The following is a 21916-nucleotide window of genomic DNA, read 5'->3' as shown; positions in this document are numbered from 1 at the left end:
CAAGAAACAAACATGGGGTGTGTTCAGCAATCCAGGATCCAGAAAAGGAATGTATGACATACGAGAAACGGGAATTTAATAAGTACTTGTTGACATGAGGGTGTAGGAGGCTGAGAAGTGGTAAGTAGGTAACTTTAGGAGTCCTGACTTCCCCTCAGCTGCACTACCAGACAGCCAATCTCCTCCTCATTGACAAAGCTTGAATTTTATTGTAGTTTGTTTTCTGAAACAGTACTGCATTGTTTGTACTAAACCCCAGCTATCGAGTAATAAGACTTGCTATGTTTTTAATCTTATTTAATTTTTTTTTTTACACTCCAGATTTTATCCCCTTCCTGGTCCACCCACTAACTGTTCCACATCCCACACCTCCTCCTCCTCTTCTCCATGAGGATGTCCGTACCCCCCACCCCACACGCTACCAGACCTCCCCACCTCCTGGGGCCTCCAGTCTCTTGAGGATTAGATACATCTTGTCTGACTGAACCTAGACACGGCAGTCCTCTGCTATATATGTTTTGGGGGGCCTCATATAAGCTGGTATATGCTACCTGGTTGGTGGTTCAGTGTTTGAGAGATCTCAGGGGTCCAGGTGAATTGGTCCTCCTACAGGGTTGCCTTCCACCTCTGCTTCTTCAAGCTTTTTCCTAATTCAACCACAGGGGTCAACAGCTTCTGTCCATTGGTTGGGTGTAAATATCTGCATCTGACTCTTCCAGCTGCTTGTTGGGTCTTTTGGAGGGCAGTCATGATAGGTCTTTTTTTTTTTTTTTTTTTTTTTTTTTTTTTTTTTTGTGAGCATTCCATAGCCTCAGTAACAGTGTCAGGCCTCCAGGCCTCTCCTAGAGCTGAATCCCACTTTAGGCCTGTGGCTTAGACCTCCTTTTCCACAGGCTCTTCTCCATTTTTTGTCCCTGTAGATCTTTCAGACAGGAACAATTATGGGTCAGAGTTCTTGACTGTGGGATGGCAATCCCCTGTCTCACTTGATGCCCTATCTTTCTGCTGGAGGTGGGCTTACAAGTTAAGTTCCTGCTCCCCACTGTAGGGCATTTCATCTAGGGTCCCTCCGTTTGAGTCCTGTGAGTCTCTCACCTCCCAGGTTTCTAGTACATTCTAGAGGGTCCCCCCACTTCCTACCTCCCACCACCCTCGAGGTTGCCTGTTTCCATTCTTTCTGCTGGCCCTTGGGGCTTCAGTCCTTTTCCCCTACCCAATACCTAATCAGGTTCCCCCTTTTCCCTTCCCCTTTCCCACACAGGTCCTTCCCTCCCCACTTCCAAGTGATTGTTTTCTTCTCCCTCCCACGTGGGATTGAGGTATCTTCACTTCGGCTCTTCGGCTTGTTAACCTTTGAGTTATATGGACTGTATCCTGGCTATTCTGTATTCTTTTTTTCAGCTAATATCCACTTATCAATGAGTGCATACCATGCATGTCATTTTGGGTCTGAGTTACCTCACTCAGAATGATATTTTCTAGTTCCATCCATTTGCCTGCGAAACTCAGGATGTCCTCATTCTTAATATTAAGTAGTATTCCATTGTGTAAATGAACCACATTTTCTATATCCATTCTTCTGTTTTAGGACATCTGGATTGTTTCCAGCTTCTAGCTATTACAAACAAGGCTGTTATGAACATAGTGGAACACATGCCCCTGTGGCATGGTAGGGCATCTTTTAGGTATACACTCAAGAGTAGTATATCTGGGTCTTCAAGTAGATCTATTTACAGTTTTCTGAGGAAACTCCAGATTGATTTCCAGAGTGGTTGTACCAGTTTGCAACCCTAGTAGCAATGGTCGAGTGTTCCTCTTTCTCCACATCCTCACCAACATGTTCTGTCACCTGAGCTTTTGATCTTAGCCATTCTGAATGGTGTAAGGTGGAATCTCAAGGTCATTTTAATTTGCATTTCCCTGATCGCTAAGGACTTTGAACATTTTCTTAAGTGCTTCTCAGCCATTGAGATTCCTCTATTGTGAATTCTCTCTTTAGTTCTATACTCCATTTTTCGATTGGGATGTTTGGTGTTTTGGTGGTTAGTGTCTTGAGTTTTTGTCTTGCTTTCTTACTTTCCCATGCAACTATTCGAGAATACAAATGTACACCCAATGAATATCAAAAGCTTTTTAAATTTTATTTACATGCACACATAGAAGCAGTTTTACACAACTGTAAGAGTGTGCTTATACACACCACAAATCTCCTCTGTTTTTTCTTAGTTCTCTAAAGTCTAGCATATTTCTCTCTGTATTTTCTATTAATTCATATGATTCTATAGAAATATATAGGGATCCTTTCCAGTTACTGCTTACTCTATTGAAATGGAATGTGATACCACAGAACTCCTCCTTCTAAGGCATTGCTCTAATGCATTTCAAAACCGGTAGATATTGTGTTTTGGGGCAGCCTTAGTTTGCTGAAAGTAAGCAAAACATTCCTAAATACTCCCTTGTTTTCCTTCCTGGGTCTTCTCTATAAACATCCTATATTGAGGATGGTACATCTGTGACAATGCAGGAGCCAACACTGACGCATTATTAACTCAAATCTACAGTTTTACACTGTGGTTGACAATGTGTAGAATATTCATTGAAGAACCCTCGAGAGTTCCTATTGTGGGAAGTCCCTTATGTTCTGTTTGTTCTTCCCTCCCTGCAGCCAAGCACCACTGACTGCACAGTTTTGCCTTTTCCAGGAAGCCATGTATTTATTTCAGTATATAACCTTTCTGATTGCTTGATAGTTTACTTTAAAAAAAAAAAACAACCACTCTGAATAGTATCCTATCGCATCCTCTATCATGATTTGGTAATCCATTTACCCATTATTAAAGGATGGTTTAGCTGCCTCCTTGTTTGGACAATCCAGAGTAAAGCTGTTGTAATCATTTGACTGTAGGTTTGAAATACTAAGGGATTTGCTGATCAAGTCATTTGGATATGGAATTTCCTTACTCTTACTCGTTGATGCCATGTGTTTATTAGCTATAGGACTATTTCAAGAAAATTTCCTTGTTTCTATGTTTTATGATTTATTGGAAAAGTATGTTTATAATGGTCTCAATCTTTTGATGATTGTAAGGTCTGTTGTGGTGTCTCAATTTTCATTTTGGATAGTAGTTTCTTATTTCTCTGTTATGTTAAGTAGGTAGCAGTTTTAAGTGTCTTATAGAACCAGCATTTAGCCATTCATTTTCACCACTATATGCTTTTATTTCATATTGGTTTTTACTGTATTCTTCTTTTTTTTCTCACTACCCTGGATTTAGTTTGATGTTCATTTTCAACTGCTCAGTTGCTTAGTATTGAAGACACACATATATTAATTTTTAAATATATTTCAGATAGCTTTAAAAATTCCAGCACTAGATATTTATATTAAGTAAGTATTCTTTCTCATCTCTACCACCAACAAACTAAGAAATATTCTAAATATCTTAGAAGCGATGTGGGTGAAAAGTGAAATTTTGAGTATTTTTTTCTAAACAGGTACCCTTGCTGTACTATGCAAGCAATAATATTGCTCAATATCTAAACTGACTCTTGGGCCCACAGTGATCCTATGAAATGTTCTTGAAGGAGGTGATGCAAAAGAAAATAAACTCTTTATGACCTTTTATTAGGTGATTTCAAATACCTTTTCAATTCAAAAATTCTAAGAATTCAAGGAATGATACTGTTTGTTGAAATTTGAAATTTATGCCATGCCTGTAATCTTGAGTGAATGGCCAGCCAATTGGAGTCCCAGAAGCCTGAGATGTCTGTTTTCTTTTGCAGCAATGGAGGCACTCCTACACAGCTTCATACATTGTTTACGACTTGCGTAAAAGGTCAGCGACTTCCCCATCAAGACCACTAGGCTTTTCAAATGTAATTTTAAAGGCTATCCCACACCAGGTTGTTATTTTGGAAATGTAGCCTCTTATCTTTTCTATAGACAGTTGATCACCGAAGAGAAGATTCCAAACAATACACAGTGGATTGCATGGTCACAAGAAGGTCATAAATTGGTAAGTACTTTTCTCCAGCTGTCAGAAAGGAAGTGTCAGACTGGCTGGAGTCTTTTCTAGGCAGATGATACTGACTCTAGTAGAAAGTGCACATTTTGAAAGCCCTTTCGTTCACTATATTAGTAATTAGGGTCATTGCTCCCAACAATATTTAATTAGCCTAGAAAGAATTATCAAAAGTGTCAAACATCGATTATTTTGTGGCTTATTCACTGGGGAAAGTGCTTCTTAAACTCTTAAGGTCTCTTTGTTTGCTGTGCTTGAATATTTTTGAGTCTCTCTTCAAAATCACTGAAGTTATACCTCTTTTTTTATGGTGCTGGAAGAATGATAGAAGCCCAAAAGAATTTAAATAACAAGATGGGATGTTTTTCTGCAGTTGCTCTACATTCCCCCAATAATGTCCCAGACAGGAAACACAAGCCTAGAGGAACCTGCGTAGATGGTCTGTAGACTAGGTCGTCACACACACACACACACACACACACACACACACACACACACACATTTCCCCCATAGTAACAGCTGAAAACTTCCTTGTTTCAACAACATATTAAAACCTTTTTATTATTATTTTGAGATGATTGATCATATACCTGTAATTTAAGAATGAGTTTCTTACTTAGGCAGATTATGGTTATCGTCTTCTTTGAATAGTATTTTAAGATCCCACTATAAAACACACACACACAAAAAACCACATTGTAACGTGATTACTGATATCAATATGTTTTTTGATCTTTTTAGGCATATGTCTGGAAGAATGATATTTACGTTAAAACTGAACCACGTTCACCTAGTCTTAGGGTCACAGCAACAGGAGAAGAAAATGTGATATATAACGGAATAAATGACTGGGTTTATGAAGGTAAAGGCTAAATCTTTAATCAGAAAGTCTATAGCTTTTAACTTCACTTCAACATAGCTGTGCCAAAAACTGGGGGAGTCAGTAAGACCCAAAATGAGTTGTGTACGTCAACATTTCATGAGATAGCTTTTAGACCTCACAGTGACATAGAACCCTTATCTGATCCTGGAGCAGCTTCTGCCGCCCCCCCCTCCCCCCACCTGGTGTCTCACAGTCCTCTGCTAGTCTTTGGTTTCCTATCACAAAGGGCCTTTCTGTGTGTGGCACTCCTCTAGGCTTACCAGGGCATGACAGCATCTAGATTAGCATCAGATATTCCTCCAAGGAGGCCTACTTAGCCCAGAAGTTGCCAAGGGAAGTGAAATCTTCCACAATATGAAAGAGAGAGAGAGAGAGAGAGAGAGAGAGAGAGAGAGAGAGAGAGAGAGAGAGAGAGAGAGAGAGATTGCCTACAGGCCTACAGTTGCCAAGTGGAAGGAAAGAAATTGCTTGTTTTAGAAAGAATATGTGTTCATTTGAACTAACCTGGGACAGACTGTGATTTCCTGTTTTTAACGAAAACAAAAAATGATTAGGAAAGTTTAGTCAGAATAAGTAGAAAACAATACTCAAAACCTTCAAAGGGAATATTCTGGCTTTTAGAATAAAGAGATTTAGGAGCTATTAGGAAAGCATTTTCCATGTGTTGGTTGCCAAGATAAAAGCCATTTTGAGGCCATTCCAAATAATTCACAAGGGTGCCTCATATTTGTTAGAAAAACTCATCCTTACTTCATCTTGTTATTTCTTAGCTTCCTGCTTAAATTTTAATTCTTAGGAGAGTCAAGTTAGTGTAATGGTAACACATGACAACAAGCAGAGATAATGTCAAGAGAAAGATGAGTTTCCATTTCCATAAGTGTTTGATTAAAACCAACAATGGAATGACAAGTTCATTAGGAGCTGGGCATCTTAGCATTGAGGGTCTTTCAGGGCCTTCAAGATGGAGCAGAAACAGCCTCCTCCCAGACCTGTGGCTCTTCCTGGAAACAGTTGGGTGTTACTACAATAAGAATTTTACCAACTCAGGCTATCTCCTCTACATAACTGTGACTGGAGGGATTTCATTTGTCATGTTCACATCTGTGTGACTGGATGCAGGAAATACCCTCATGGCTTTCAAAGGGCATTCATCTAAAGATGGGCTCAGCGCCTAGAGAGAAATAACTATATCGTTAATTAGAGGAAATATGCTCTGTCTAACAAATAGGTACAAATTGAAACATGGCCCCAACTATACCCCTTATCAGTGTTTGAAAGTAATTTTAAAAACGAAAACCCTTATCCTAATTATAGCATATATATATTTGATATGTGTGTGACATGATATATCATATATAATATATGTGATATGATATAACATATAAATTACATGCATGTAATATGGTATATCATATGTATGTGATATGGTATAGCATATATTATATATATATATCAATGTATATGATATAATATATAATTTATATGTACATACATACATACATACATACAGCCTTGAAAGTGTATTGTAGACAAGACTCAGTGAGTCAAAATTCTAAGAAATGAGATCTAGACTCAGCATTTGAGGGACGTCTATATGGAAAGTTTTGAGTTAATGTATGAAGGCCTGAGTTATAGTTCCTGGCTAAAACTTTTCACTTAATCTACTTCAGTTTTCCTCTCTGTAAAATGGTCTATGAATAGATTAACTTAGGGCTGTCTCTAAGGACCAAATTGAATGTGGTTTATAAATTATATGACATAAATATAACTTCACAATTCAGGGTTTTTTTATGTATTTATTTTATGTATATGAGTACACTGTAGTTGTCTTCAGACACACCAGGAGGGTGTCAGATCACTTTGCAGATGGTTATGAGCCACCATGTGGTTGCTGGGAATTGAATCAGGACCTTTGGAAGAACAGTCAGTGTTCTTCCCCACTGAGCCATCTCTCCAGACCCACAATTCAGGTTTAAAGCAGTCTAAGTGATAGCAGGCTGCCATACCAAGGGATGGGTGTTCTGAAATGAAATGGCTGAAAAAGAGGCAAGTGTGAGCCATGTAATGTAAGATGCCAAGCACACTCTCCAAACTGACAGGTTAATTCTTGATTCTACTAATTATTAGCCTTGTGACTTAAGGTGATATCTTTACATTCTTTTAGCCCTGTTCTGTTTGGGTTACCTATAAAATGGGTTATAATGAAGACTGCCTGGCATAATAAATGCCAACCATTACCAATTCCTGGCACATGGCACTCAACAAATATCAGCAACTCATAAAATTAAATGTTACATATCATTACTGCTATTATTCTTATTTCTGCAACCAGTATTGCTGTTATTAAAAATGTATTTTTGGAGAGGTGGAGAGATGGCTCAGTGGTTTTTTTTTTTTTTTTTTTTTTTTTTTTTGTGATGTTTGCAAAGCACCTGAATTCTATTCCCAGCATCCATACCAGCTCCCTCATAACTGTTTATAACTCTAGTTCTAAAAGGACCAACACCACTGGCCTCCTTGGCCACCTTCACTCAGGTATATACATACCCAAATACACACATATTCATAATTTAAAACAAAAGTAAATGTATTTTCCAGCCATTTTCAAAGAGCCTTTAGTGATCCAAAAACTGATTGGCATACATAGTTTCCTAATCTTAAAATTCCAGAGTCTGTGCTTTGGTTCTTATGCTGACACTATCAAATGAAATGTCAATTTGAGCTTTCTTCCATCTACCTACATGTTTATCAGTTTTCTATCATCATAAAAAACGCACAAGAAAACATTTTAAAGGAAGAAAGATTTATTTTAACTCATGGTTTCAGAGACTCAGTTCCGGCTCACTTAGCCACTTGGCCACATTGTTTTGTCTCTAGCAGCCCAGTACAGCTTGGAAGGACATCCTGTACAAGAGGTTTTTATTTCACAGATATAAGGAAGCAAAAAGAAAGGGCCTGAGGTCCCAATATCCCTTTCATGGTCACAATCCCAGTGACCCAAGTTCCTTTTAAGAAGATCCAAAACATTAACTCATCACCACTCCCTAGTCTCACCACAGGCTGGAGGCCAATACTTTAATTCCATGAGTCTCTGGAGTGAGTCCAGACCCACACCACCACAATCTGGATCTTAAGTCCCCCTTGACAAGACCGATCTGCGTATTTTAGAAGCCTGAGATCCAACATCCTGTGGACAGGGCCCCTGGTAATCATAGTGAGGAACTGCCTTTGTCAGAGCTTGAAAAGGAGTCCTTCAATATACTTGAAGGCCATCCCTGTCTCTCCATTGCGTCTACCTTTCATCCTCTTTCTCTATATATCAGGGGAGGGGTTTAAGTCAGGGAACTTTCAGTTTCTAGGCTGGGCAAAAGACATGTTTCCCTGTAAGGGTCTGAGGAATTCTCTCCATTTGAAATGCATTCTTTCCCCACCTTATTTGTGCCAGAATAGTAAACTTTGGGCACCATATTGGTTTGATAGCCTAGAGCTAGGCACCACCCACCAGTACCTCATGGACTGGGTGAAAACTCTGCCCAGTCAGGGAGAGCATGCTGGCATGTTGACTGTTTGAAAATTAGAAAGGAAAATCAGCCTCCTGTGCGAAATTTACTTTTAGTATGTTTTGAGGCATAAATTTAGAGGATTATAAGATAAAGAAAAAAATAGAGAGCTTATATCCAATATTGCATACTGAAATATCCTAAAATGGTCCAATGGGTGACTTATTTTTACAATCTAGATATAGCCTTGAAGATTTTATTTTTATTCATTTGTATTACTTCGATTTTGGAATCCCAGCAAATGTGAAGCGGTTCATTAGCTGAACTCTACTATAATTACTAAAGCTAATGAGAACAATATTTTCAATGCCAAAGCCAATTTATCAGCTCTCTTGTAGCAGAACAATTTATGTCTTTTTTTTTTTTTTTTCCAGAGGAAATCTTCGGTGCCTACTCGGCACTGTGGTGGTCTCCAAACAGCACTTTTCTAGCTTATGCCCAGTTCAATGACACAGGAGTGCCACTCATTGAATACTCCTTCTATTCTGATGAGTCACTGCAGTACCCCAAGACAGTGTGGATTCCATATCCAAAGGTCTGTGCTCCCCGCTCAGATTGTGATTCTTCGATTTGATGGGGGGTGGGGGGGAAGAGAATGGTTGCATTTAATCCTTTCTTGCTAATGAAAATATTGTCAGTCTCTCTTCAACAGCTTTCTGTGATTTCTCTTGCTGAAGTCAACAGCATCTGGGCAATTTTAAAGTATTTTTATTATCCCAGGAAAGAGTGTGATTTAAGGTTTTGTAATTTCTCCAAAAACTCTAAGAAATGACAAGCAGAAAAAGATGGTGAAAATGATTTTGAAAGAGGTAGGGGAGGGGTAGGAAATGCTTGAATGAAGGCAAAGGGAGGCTGTAATTGAATCAGAAGCTCAGCTCATTTGTAGAAGTTGGAATGAGCCCGAACTGAAGTTGAAAAGCCTGGTTATATATCAGATTGTATTACTAATTAACAGGATACAGTGCGTGACGAGTTTCAGTGGCTCTGTTACAGGTTTGGCACCGACGTGAGTTTTGCACGTCCTACATTTGAGATAGTCGTGTCGCATCCTGGGTTTCAAGATTGTTCCCTGCTATCCACGCTGTGTGTATTAAAATCAAGGATCTTTGTCAAGCAGTATAAGCCAGGAGAGGGCTTTAGAAGGGAGCCAGGAATTCTTCAGCACCATAACAAAAAACGGCCATAGCATCTTCGTTGTCGTCTACAGGAAAAGCCAACAACGTATTTCTGCCGTAAATGATTTGGAAAAAAAAGGAGTTTTTATTTTTACCAACTCACGTAATTTGCCTTATGAAGATCTGCCATTTTAGGAAGGGAGAGGAAGTTAAAAGGAAAAAAGATCCTAAATTAAATATGGAGATGTGTTTTCAGAGAATGTTATTTTTTGATGAGTGAAACTGAAGGGGAAAAAAAGCTCCATAAAACAGTCTCTAAAAATTGTATTATTTCTAACTAATCTGTCGATAGAAGATCCATGTATATGTTTTTAAAAGGCTTAGAGACTTCTGTCGTAATATTGACTGTTGAGCCCCACAACAGGTCAACCTGGACTTGACATGAAGATTACACCCAGCCATCAGCACTATTGGCTCTGGCCTCAGGCTTATCTTTCTGATGTAACAAGCCTTTGATGCTATACAAGTGATATTCACAGTGAAGCCACCAAAAACTTTTGTCCTATAGAATCAGAATATATTGGCAAATGCTTTTTAAAAAAGACGTTTGTCCTCTCCTGGCACAAAGCACACAGATTATGAGCAAGCAAACATGCATGATTTCAATATGAGTGTTTGGACCTTCACGTTTTATATATACACACACATGCACGCACAAATATTTTTTACCTGAACACGTAAAGGATTTTCTTTATGTTCATTTAATTTCTATTAGATTGTTTGACAGTGTCCAATTGTTATAATTCTATAGCCATAATTCAGACATTTTAATGCAGTTTAAATTTGTGTAATGATGAGACTGTTTTTTTTTTATTTTTTTTTAAAAACTCATTATCAATTCTGTGGTTTTTTTTCCCTAGGCAGGAGCTGTGAATCCAACTGTAAAGTTCTTTATTGTAAATACAGACTCTCTCAGCTCAGCCACAAGTACGGCTCCCATCCAAATCATTGCTCCTGAATCTGTGGCAACAGGGTAAGATGTTCCACCTGAATGCTTGGGTGTAGACCGTTTCTTGCTTGCTGGGTAGGGCATTTTAGACACAGATGGCAACATCAATCATAGCATCTTCTTGTATCATTTATTCATTTATTCAGTCTTTTGTCCGGGGACTTCCTGTTGATGCAGTTCTAATGATGGGCATGCACAGAGAATAGGGCAGCCGGGCATCATGTCTGGAGGAAACAGACAATAACCAGATAAAAAGACAAGTATCAGTCTAAATGCCAGGTGGTAAGAAATGTGAATAAGATTACAGGAAAAGGGTAAAAGTGGCTAGGGAGGGGGTTCCAGTGAGAACACCCAAAGCTAGAGGAAAACCTCTTCATGGGATGCCTTGTGGGGCTGCTACAGGCAGAGAAAATCCAGAATTCTATAGAAGGTATGTTCTGGAATCTTAAAATGAAATCAGTGAGGGAGAAAAGCGATAGTGCAGGCTAAGGACCATGCAGGCTTCTCTGAGTATGGCAATAAGCTGTCCACAGCATAATGTGTCCACCACAGTTGGTGGGCCCTGCTATGACCTGTTAGTCTGTAGCCAACACATTTTTATTGTAAAGCTCCTGGGTGCCTCTAGGAAAACAATGTCCAGATCTGAGACTAGCTTTAGACCTCAACAGTGGTTTAAAAACCATTTTTTACAAAGGACTGAATACCCTCATTTTGGATGAGCTGTACTTATTCTGTGCAGATCCAGAGAAATTCAGAGAAACTGTGGGTCACTTTTGGAAACCCCAGCAGTTGATTAACTCTCAAGATGTCACTTGCTTAAATAATCTCAGATGGTTGAAATCCTGCCTTGAGAGCACTGTAAGAGCGAGTAAAAAGTCAGAGCATGTGTAATTTTCTATATAGCTTTTTATGTCACTCTATTATTTATGCTGGTTTGTTTTAAGTAACAGCTATCATGTGCTGAGCATCCACTGAGTGCCAAACATGGGCTTTAACACATGATCGATCTCACTACTTATGTTATCTTAAGTAGCTGTCTTCCCAACTGCTACTATGACTCGTCTTTCGTACAGATAAGAGAATGCGGTCTAGAGGTTAAGAAAAAGACCTTAACCTTGGGAGGGCCTGTTCAGTTAGGCTCTCTCAATAGAAAGGGGGATTATGAGAAACTTTCTCTGTGACTAGAGCTGGTGCCCTCAGGGAGCCAGAGACGGCATCAGAGTAATGGTAAAGCATTATAATGGTAAAGCATTATAATGTTTTTCTTCTCAGTTGACACCATCAAGCTTGGTGCAAACTCTGTACTATGCTGAAATTCACTAGCTTGGTTAGAAAGAACTGTACTAATATGCTTATTCAGGCAAGGAATCTTACCAGTAAGAATTTTAAATTCATCAATTTGTTCATTAGGTTTTTTTTTCCCCCAAGATATAAAACTATACCCAAAAGTTTTAAAGCCTGTTGTTTCAACCCAGAAACCTCTTAAGTCAACACTGATTTACAAATTCAAGGTGTGTAAAAGGGGGTGGGTATGGACCCCTCTAGCATTTCTAATCAGGGAAGAGATACCAAACTTTCATATAAATGGCTAGGAGGATAAAGTGACCACATCAGGTTGGAGGTATTCCAAGTTGGTAGGCGTGATGGGTTTTCTATGGCCGGAGGGATCAAAGAAGTCTTCCTGCAGAATGTGCAACGAAAAGGGTGGCTTGGAGCAGGGAAGAGGAGAGGGAAGCATTAAGGTGGAGCATGGGAAAGGCTGCCCTGGGAAAGCCTGGACCTCTCAAACTGTAGCCAACAGCTGTCGATAGAGAGGTGCAGCCCAGAAAACAGTGCAAACTAGAACTACTGTAGACCTCAAAAGGGGTTACCAAGCTTTTTTTTTTTTTTTTAATGACCTGAAAGTCTTTATTTCCATGTGACAACAATACTATGCACGCTTCTGGAGAATAGATGGAAGATTGCTGCGTGTGTTGGGTCAGCCTCAGTCTTGCACCCACTCTTTCTCTTAAGTTCCTGAAAAAAAAGTAGAGAGGACCTGTGGAGGTCCTCAGAACTGTCAGAACTCCACTTCGAGTGAGCTGGGGAATCACAGAGAGAAAACAATCTGTTTCAATCCCACAGCAAGTTAACATGGGAAATAGGGATAAGGAGGACAGACACCTTTGCTTACTGAATGAAAATGAGGACATTGACATTTCCACGGCATGGCTGAGGAGAAGGATTTTAATTGTAGATAGGAGAAAGCTACAGGCATCAGGCGGGGTCCAGAATGAAGTGAAACAGTCTGAACATGGCCAGCAGACTGAACCGGCCATGAAAGGAGAGAGAAAAACGGGAGAGCGAGTGAGGAAGAAAGAGAGGAGGAGAGAGGAGTTGTGGACCAATAGGACAAGAGCTGAAGACCAAGAGATCTCCTGGCCTAGAAGCTGGGAGAAAGGAAGTGAAGCTCAGTGCTGCACTCCTTGAGTCCCCCATCCCCACCCCTACATAAGTTTAGGACAGGGGATGGGATTAGAAGTGTTGGGAGGAACTACAGGTACTAAGTGACACTTGGCACTTACTAGAATAAAATGATTGACTAGCTAGATTTAACATCGAGCGCTCTCTGTGGCCTGGGCTAGTGTGATCTGCCCTTGGTTTCTCACTCAGTTGGCAAAACGTTCTACGATATTGTTTTCCACATCACCTCACACATGACGAAAATGCATCTTCCCTGCCAAGAAAAGCTCCATTCAAAGCACAGTGGTAAAGTGCCACGCTCAGAAGAGGTACCCAAGTCTTAAGGACTTAGTGTTTGCTCTTTGTGAATTAGTCACCTTACTTCTTTGCTCTTCCATACTTCCTTAAGCTAAAGTTTTGGGGTGAGGGCTGCCTAATTGGCTGGCACTAGCTATTTAGAACATATTACCAAAGAGATGTCTGTCTTAGGAAATGCCACAGAGGAAGTGTTCCAGGGAGAATCTAAGATACAGCTGTGATCTCTGTTAGTACTGCTGAGATCGTAGCTTTTCTACCATGAGACCTTAGGTCCATCTGGGGAAAATATTCTTTCACTTGATGAGACAACATTTCAGGCTTTTAGTAAAAGACCCCCAGGACCAAGGCAGTCCTGACCAGGCATACTTAGTGAGTGTCTCACTGCCTTGCGCTTCCCATAATGACTCGCTAGATCCTTGAATTGACTACCAACAAGCTCAGCAACACTCTTCCAGACTCTTCCCAGGTCTCCTCACTCATTTTGTTTGTCCACTCCTTCCATAGAGCTTCCAGCAAGTGGAGTCCTGTTAGCGGCTGAGTCTGGTCTGTGCCTCCGTTAGGAATTGGAATGTGAATAAGATGAACCTCTCTACCACCCTCAGAGACTGAGTCTTGAGGCTGGTCAGGTTATTTAAGCTGCTGGTTTGCACTGACTGCTCCAAATGGGAATCGGAGAGCTCAAAATGTTTGAGAGGAAATACTATACAATAGAGATGTTATGGAATTCTTAACTTTTCTTTACAGTTGTGTTTCCAGGGCCAACTGAAGCAAGACAAGATCTGCCAGAGAGGGGACAGTAACTGGTGTCCAGCAGGGTGACTGAGACACAGTGTCTGATACTGTAGAATTATTGAGGTGGCCAAATGGATGGGTTGGTAGATGACTGGATGGGTAGATAAGAAAGTTGGGCTTTCCGTGTGTTTCTGTATTGTGTGTGGCACCAGAATGAATCTCCACAGCCAGCTTCAAGGATGGCTTTCAAAATCATCCTGTGTACCAAATCCTCTTTTCTCTCTCTGACTAGCTATCTGCAAATTCTGCAGGCTAGAACTACAGGACTGGAGGTGTCTCTAAGTGAGGTGACTCCTCCCAACATCCGGTGAACAGCCTCAGGGGCCCATCACACCCAACTGATGATTTACCCTGTGCTTGTTCTCCCGGACTTTAAGGGACACAGTAGATAAAGACTCCCTCTATCGCTCTGAACACCAGATGACCCTTGGTCTACACACTAGACTCATCAAAGCTTGAGATTGCCAGGCAAGAGGTAAACATCCCTTCAGCCAGCATGCAGGTGATGATGCCTATAAGAAAGCAGACAGATTAGGCTTGTGTGCTACACAATGCTGTTTCCCTCAACCCTCCTGCATCCCACCCCACCCATCCCTCTTCTCAGCAATCTGTCAGTGGACCCAGGAGGGTTGGCATCCCTATCAGAGCAAAGGGTGGCATGGAGCCCACGGCCAGCACTGGCAGTACGCCTGCTTCCTCTGGTGACTCACTGAATTAATCAGTCCCAGGCTGCAGTGGCTCTGGGTAGCATTTTTTTCCCCTTCGTTATTCCTTCCAGTTAGCAAAGCATAAACATCATTAATGTATGGTTGAAACATTTACACAAATTAAGGCAGCAATGTCGCCTAAAAGCCTTTTATGAAATGCTTCCTCTTTGCAAGGACAAGAAGTCACTTTGCAAGATTTGCCACGGCAAGATGTCCTATGAGTGTAGCCAGCTGACTTTCTTCATAAAATTTAGCTTATACATAGTTCTCAAGGAATAAGTAGATTTCATTGAGAAAGGAATTGTACACTTAAGGATCCATAAGAGTAGAATGAACTAGTAGGACTTTCCAGTGGGACAGGTAAATATTTACAGGAGAGGTAAAGAGGGACGGGGGAATCTGAAGCCATCTGCTTGATTTGAAGCCTGGCTCCAGAGGTTTCTGATTGGTTGGTCTTGGGAAAGTTACTTAACATCTCTACACTTGTGTTTCCTCATCTGCTGGACAGGAACCACAATGGTACCTGCCTCACAGAGTAGTCTTGAGTCTTATGGAAAGTAGCCAGTTTCTTGCAGAGTCAAGTTCATGTGGGTATAAACTCTCATAAATCCAGAAATTCACTGCTTTGACATGAAAACCAAGCAGGCTCTCCTGGTGGCTGATATATTTCTAAAGCTTTGAAGCCTTTGTTGGGTCCATCTGCCCAACTTAGGACATGAGATCCAGGTTCAGAAGGAGGCTTGGCTGTAGGTGTGGGAATCCCCCAGCATTTCCCACTCACTACAAGAGAGGAAGTTGTTCAGGAATTAGCCTCCTCCTCAGTCAGCAATGTTGTAGTTGTCCTACAAAAGATAGTTAGTTGGTAATCTTGCTGGTGGCATGTTCTTTTGATTTACAGTAGGGACTTAAACCTTTGAGTCAAGAGTTGAGGTAAGGCATCCATCCTTTTACATCTTTTTCATGACTCTAATGTGTCATCTTGGTATAATGTTGGCTCAGGGCTGTGATTAGAAGAAAGTATAGTTGTAAAAGTGTTTTAAAACAGACTGTCTTATTTATATCTTGGTGAAAGGCCTCCACTGAGCCCTCTTGGAGTGCAGAGTACATTCTGACCCGCTGACAGTGACTAAGGTATCCGACCCAGGTTCATTAAACTTTATCTAGAAACAGACAGGGAAAGTGGCCAGGTCACATAAGGACCAATGCACACGAGTTCCCTGGCTGCTCTCCCACATTCCATTACTCAGTGTTTTCAAACGGCAAACAGTGGCTTTATAGTGTGGATGGCCAAGCCTGAGGTACAACACAGCTTTCGTAGATAAAGCTACCTACCATGGGTGACATGGGACATGAAAGGGTTCTCTTCCTCTCATCTGCTTCTCTGCAACCAGAACACTTTTCAAAAGAGGAAGAGTGTTTCTGGTTGCCGGCATGCGTTTGTGAGCTAAAAAGCTTTCTCCCCATAACAGATGGGTTCACAAATCTCATCAGATTTTCCATAGGGTTTTCTTTTGGGTTTTTGAGACATGGTCTTATTTTGTGGCCTCGGCTGGCTTTGAACTTCCAACAATCTGCCTGCTTCAGCTTCCAAATAGTTTGTTGTGGTGGTGGTGTTTGTTTGCTGAACCTAGATGGACAAGAATGAGTGCATAGGACCAGGGCTAACAGAAGAGAATCCATGATTCAAATCTATCCTGACTGGCATTCATTATCATACCACTCACAGCTATACATGGTTTTACATTGAAAAAGGGACAAGAACCACAAAAAAATTCATGACATTGAATTGAACCTATATATTGAAACATAGCCGTTCTTATTAATGTCAGCATTGTTTCTAACTGCTTCTATACTGTGGTAATGTGACAGACAACATGTAGTCCACAAACAGTAAAAAAAAAAAAATACTATCTAGGTGTTCAACTAAAATGTTTCCTAATCTTTGGTGTAGAATATTAATTTTTGAAAAAATTCATTTTCCGGTGTCTTAGTTTTGATTTTTCCCAGTTCTTTGCAAGGGTACATTACCCATTCTGAGTAAGAGTTTACTCTTGTCTGCTCACTTGACTCTCCTGCTTTGCGTGAGGACAGAGAGCAGGAGGTGGAGAAGCACTCTCAGACACTGCACTTTGATGAGCTCCTGGATGCTAATAGCACTGATTTGTAGGTTATACCACAAACATGGGGATGCTTCAGCTAAGAACTAGAGTAAGGGCATTCCATAATAAAGGTCAAAGTGGAAGAAAAAGGTGAACTGGGAAAACTATTTTGGATGTTCAGGAGAACATGACGGCCAAGACAGCAGAGCATGAGGGACCCTGAAATGGGAAGGTAGCATCATGTGAGTTAACGTGGCGCCTGGTTGCTGCATAGGCCCTCTGCACCTGAAAACCCCCAGTGAAATAACAGAGACCCAAAGGCTTTCCAGCACAACAACATATGAGACATCCATGCCTTAAAAGGGGAATTGTGAAGCACTGAGTATTTGATCTTGGGTGCTCAATAATACCTTCTGTAGGACTCAGAGCCCAAGAAAGGAGGGGAGACAAATACAGATGGAAGTTTTGAGGAAGGATGGCAGTGTGTCCTAAGAACTCAGAGCACCAATTTTGCCTTTGTTGAGAGCTGCATTCCTAGAAAACATACCAAGCACCTGTTTTATAAACAAGACCCATGTTGCCCCTGCCTCACAGCTTCTGACAGCCAAGCCAGGAGAACAGGATGACCCCGGGAGAGGAGAGCTGCTGCCAGCAGAAGCCAAATAAGGGGAGTATTTAGAGTGGCCGGGTGGAAGCAACCGAGGCTGTGGGCCCAGAAGAAAAAAAAATAAGATGAAAGACCCACTGTGAACTTACTCCTGACAGAGGGGAGCCAGGCCTTGATCAGACACCAGAGAGAAGTGATGTATAAATAGTTACCAAAATCGCCCCCTCAGGAGGGGCAAAATGTCCAAGAAAAAAAGAACCACCCAGAAGAAAAAAATGTTAGGGAGGCTAGCAAAAGAGTAAGTTATAAATTGCACACATGTGGCTATAACTCACAATACAGTTCTAAAGTACTTTAAGGTATGTACTGGGGAGGACAGCCTGCTGGAACTGGTTCTATAAATTTGTGTTGAAATACTGCAGAGTATTCACAGGGGCCATCTTTTGACTCATGAGGATGGTGTTTTGGAGTCATAGTTCTTGGTTGTGAAAACTTGGTGGAGTCTACTTTTTCTCTCAATCTGAAGTGAAGTTGATAAAAGGGTCGAGTATAGTTTCTTCTTAATAGCAAGGACACATAGACCATAAAGACTAAAAATATTTACTATCCAGGCCCTCAACTAATGTTTCTTAATCTTTCCTTTGTCTTATTTTTGATTCTTCCCAGTTCTTTGCAAGGATATATTACTCATCCTGGGTAAGAGTTCACTCTCCTTCTGCTCACTTGACTCTCCTGCTTTGCAGTGAAGACAGAAGAGCTGGGCTCAGTTAGGGGCCCTGGCTCCTTCTCAGGAGGTGGAGAAGCACTCTCAGACACTGCACACTGATTGGCTCCTGAATGCTAGCGACACTGATTTAGCAGCAGAAACTTAGCAGGAAACACACTGACGGGAGTATGTTAAATTACTAGAAAATTATAGCATCTCTGCAAGTGTCCCTGACCTTACTAAATTACTCTCAGGCAGCAGAGAGGAGTTGGGAAAGTGTCACCCTTGACTCCCTGGTTCCAGGGATTAAGACAGGGACTTCACTGTCTTAAACATATGGTTTCAGTCACGTATGTTAAGCCACTTTAGTCTGCTGCTTTTTCTGTTAGATATACTTTAACGTCTTACAGAAATTAAGTTACATTTTAAGCTAAAGGGAGGAAAAAGTGTTATGTGATTAAATGGCGCTCCTAATGATGTAAAATTCTACTTCTCATTAGTCTTAGGGCTTTATTGTTGTGAAGAGACACCATGACCACAGCGACTCTTATAAAGAAAAACATTAAATTGGGGCTGGCTTACAGTTCAGACAGAGGTGTAGTCTGTTATCACCATGTTGGCAAGCATGGCAGCAAACAGGCACACATGGAACTGAGAGCTCTACATCTTGATCTGAAGGCAACAGAAGGAGACTGTGTACCACTCTGGGCATAGCATGAACATAGGAGACCGCAAAGCCCACCCTACAGTGACACACTTCCTCCAACACACCTAAGAGCGCCATTCCATCTGGGCCAAGCAATTCAAACACATGAGTCTATGGGGGGGGGGGCGTACATATTCAAACCATGGCAAACTAGATTCATCTTTACCAAGTAAAATGTTCATTTGCGACAAGATCTGAAAAAAACTCCTATTTCTTTTACATGTGTGTGTGTACTAGCATGTGTGTGGGCACTTATGTGCTTATGCTCGTGGAGACCTGAAGTTGACATGGGACATCTTTATGGATTGTTCTTTACTCTTATTTATTGAGCGGGGTTTCTGACTAAACCCTGAACTTACTAGTTCAATCATGTCTAGCTACAAGCTCCACCTGGGGATTCCCTGTGTCTCTCAAGTGCTGGTATTATATGTGGCTGCCTGGTTTGTACCTGGACTGTGGGAGTCGGAATTTTAATCTTTATACTTGTAAGGAATTTTCATCCTTTTTTTTTTTTTTTTTTTTTTTTTTTTTTTTTTTTTTTTTTTTTTTTTTTTGGTTTTTTGAGACAGGGTTTCTCTGTATAGCCTTGGCTGTCCTGGAACTCACTCGGTAGACCAGGCTGGCCTTGAACTCAGAAATCCGCCTGCCTCTGCCTCCCAAGTGCTGGGATTAAAGGCGTGCACCACCACTGCCTGGCAGGAATTTTCATCTTTATACCTTATCCACTGTGCCATCTCCCTGACCACATAATTTCTGAAACTCCTCCCTTTTCCTTGTCTCCAGGGATCACTACTTATGTGATGTGGTGTGGGTTACAGAAGAAAGAATTTCCTTGCAGTGGCTCAGGAGGATTCAGAACTATTCTGTGATGGCTATCTGTGACTATGATAAGGCCAACCAAACCTGGAACTGTCCATCGGTAAGATTTTAACAACACTGGGATTCTCTGCTATTCCAACAGCATGTGCCATGAGAGATCTTTGTCACCCGAGTGAGTGAAGGTTGAGATTTAGTAAATGTTTTAGTTTCTCTTCTCCCTGAGTCCATATCCAGCTCTGAAGCAGGAGGTCAGTCTTGCCTGTCAGATACTTGATATCCGATGGGGCTTCCATTTCTCTTTTGCACACTAGTCATGGTGTGGTAGGTGTGAATGTAATCATTTGGGAGGGGGAAAAGGAGTGACTAGAAACCCAGATGACAGATGTTGATGTCTATATTCAAAATCAGGATGAGGTTGCGAGCAAAATGAAGGTTACTTTAACGGGTAAAATATAAAAGATGAAAACTAGCTAGCTAAGCATGTGCATAACAAAACAAATATCAGGAAGGCACAGATCCATTACTAGATGTTAACCATGTCTAAGCATAAAACCAACTTAGAACCTAAACACAGAACCATCAGTCTGAGAGGGTGGCAGTGCTGAGGGGAACCGAGTGCTGATCCAATTGTGAGGTGCTGAGGTTCCCAGACAGGACACCTTGAAGTCCTTTGTGGCTGAGGATTTCAGCAAAACTGCCTTGAGAGTCAGAAGCCACAGGAGAGGCTGGAGGTGAAGTCTAAAAGATATATGTCACGACCACTCTGTGCCTCTTTTTTCTTTCTGGTCATGAACCCTGCATTATACACACCTACCTGCTAGCATCCCAAATGGGCACGGGGCAGAGAAGTGGAGGGATGCTCCGTATTTTCGACACACTCATTTGTTTATGCAAGAAACATTACATTGCTTAAAATGGCCCCACCTCGTTGCTAAGCTATGGGATTGTTTTTTAAAAATTAACTAAACAGCCTGCATTTTCTCAAAAAAAAAAATGTTTTTGTTCTGGTAGGGAGAGCAGTTGTAAAGATATTCCTTTAGACTTTCTCTGCAGTCAACATCTACAATATGGCAGGTACACTGAAGCCTGAGGCTCAGTGTGGTTAAAAAGTGTCTACGTCATAGGACATACCTGAACTCACACCAGGAAACTGGAAGCTCTTTGCTTTCTGCTTCCTGACTCATCAACAATATCAGGACATTGTGCCATGAGAGGCTTTAAGATAGATACAGAGGGTAATAACAGATACTCTGTTGGAGTCAGGTGAACAAGACCAGGAAATGGCTTGCAGGAAGATAGAGAGCCATCCAGGATAAGATGTCCTATGTGAACAGATAAGAAAGAAAGTTTCCTCTAAGCTGAGGATTGTCCGAGGACATCCATAGTGAGCAGCTTAGAGCACAGAGGGACTAAATGTGCTTACCACCTAAGCTGGAAGTGCGGAACTGGACGGGAAATGAAGCCAGTGATTGAAATTTGGGCTCATCGGCCATGATGAGGTGTTTGAATTTATCTTGTAAGGGATGGAAAGCTATTTCCGGATTCTAAAGTGAAGAGAGTTTAATGGGAATAGAGTTGGCCATTGCCAAATAAAATCAGCTAGGAGCTGAGCAAGGAGGATGATGGACCAGAGGAATAAATGATTAACTGAACATCCAACTAGGAGACCATGGCAGCAGCCCACTAGGAACATCCAGAAGATGTGAATGATGGGAGTGTCTGTAGGCAAGGAGAGAGGGCTGAAGAAATGGGGCTAAGAGAGGTTTGCATGAGAAGAGAGTGAGAAGAGCAGGAATATAGACTGAGCGACTAAGAAAAGGTCTGAGAACAGGCTGCTGGGCTACAGGAAAGCGAAGGACAACATTGAGTTCTGTGCATACCAGGTTTAAAATGCCAGTTGGAGTTTCAGGCCAGCACCAAGCTACAGAGATAAATGATCAAATGCAATCACATGAGAAATACTCACATAAACAGACTTACAGGATGAGAGATGGTTTTCATTTCTTTTGTCATACGTGTAATTTCATTTGTAGTGTATTGTGTGGGGCTAGGGATGTACCTGAGTTGCTAGATTGCTGGCTTAGCCTGCCTGAAGGCCTTGGTCCAATACTATGGAAACTTGGATATGATG

At 41.2% G+C, this 21916-nt stretch overlaps 1 protein-coding gene and 1 long non-coding RNA gene across 3 annotated transcripts in view; one reads left to right on the top strand and one right to left on the bottom strand.

The window, feature by feature from the left end:
- Dpp4 (dipeptidyl peptidase 4) overlaps nucleotides 1-21916 on the top strand; it is an 87258-nt gene that overhangs the window by 32226 nt on the left and 33116 nt on the right. For both annotated transcript variants that reach the window (XM_076928820.1, XM_034494645.2), the window contains exons 6-11: nucleotides 3784-3836; nucleotides 3944-4016; nucleotides 4764-4884; nucleotides 8840-9000; nucleotides 10501-10613; nucleotides 19750-19885. In XM_076928820.1, the coding sequence (XP_076784935.1) occupies nucleotides 3784-3836; nucleotides 3944-4016; nucleotides 4764-4884; nucleotides 8840-9000; nucleotides 10501-10613; nucleotides 19750-19885 (657 nt within the window). The remainder of the gene's footprint in view (nucleotides 1-3783; nucleotides 3837-3943; nucleotides 4017-4763; nucleotides 4885-8839; nucleotides 9001-10500; nucleotides 10614-19749; nucleotides 19886-21916) is intronic.
- LOC143441321 (uncharacterized) lies at nucleotides 10625-18544 on the bottom strand. The gene is made up of 3 exons (XR_013108617.1): nucleotides 14492-18544; nucleotides 12488-12627; nucleotides 10625-10813 (listed from the first exon to the last, which is right to left on the bottom strand). It is a non-coding gene; the product is annotated as an uncharacterized LOC143441321 (long non-coding RNA).

Source organism: Arvicanthis niloticus, chromosome 2, assembly GCF_011762505.2.
Source record: "Arvicanthis niloticus isolate mArvNil1 chromosome 2, mArvNil1.pat.X, whole genome shotgun sequence".
Taxonomy (NCBI): Eukaryota; Metazoa; Chordata; class Mammalia; order Rodentia; family Muridae; genus Arvicanthis; species Arvicanthis niloticus.
Note: the sequence above shows the minus strand (reverse complement) of the source record. Positions and strands in the feature narration are given on the sequence as shown.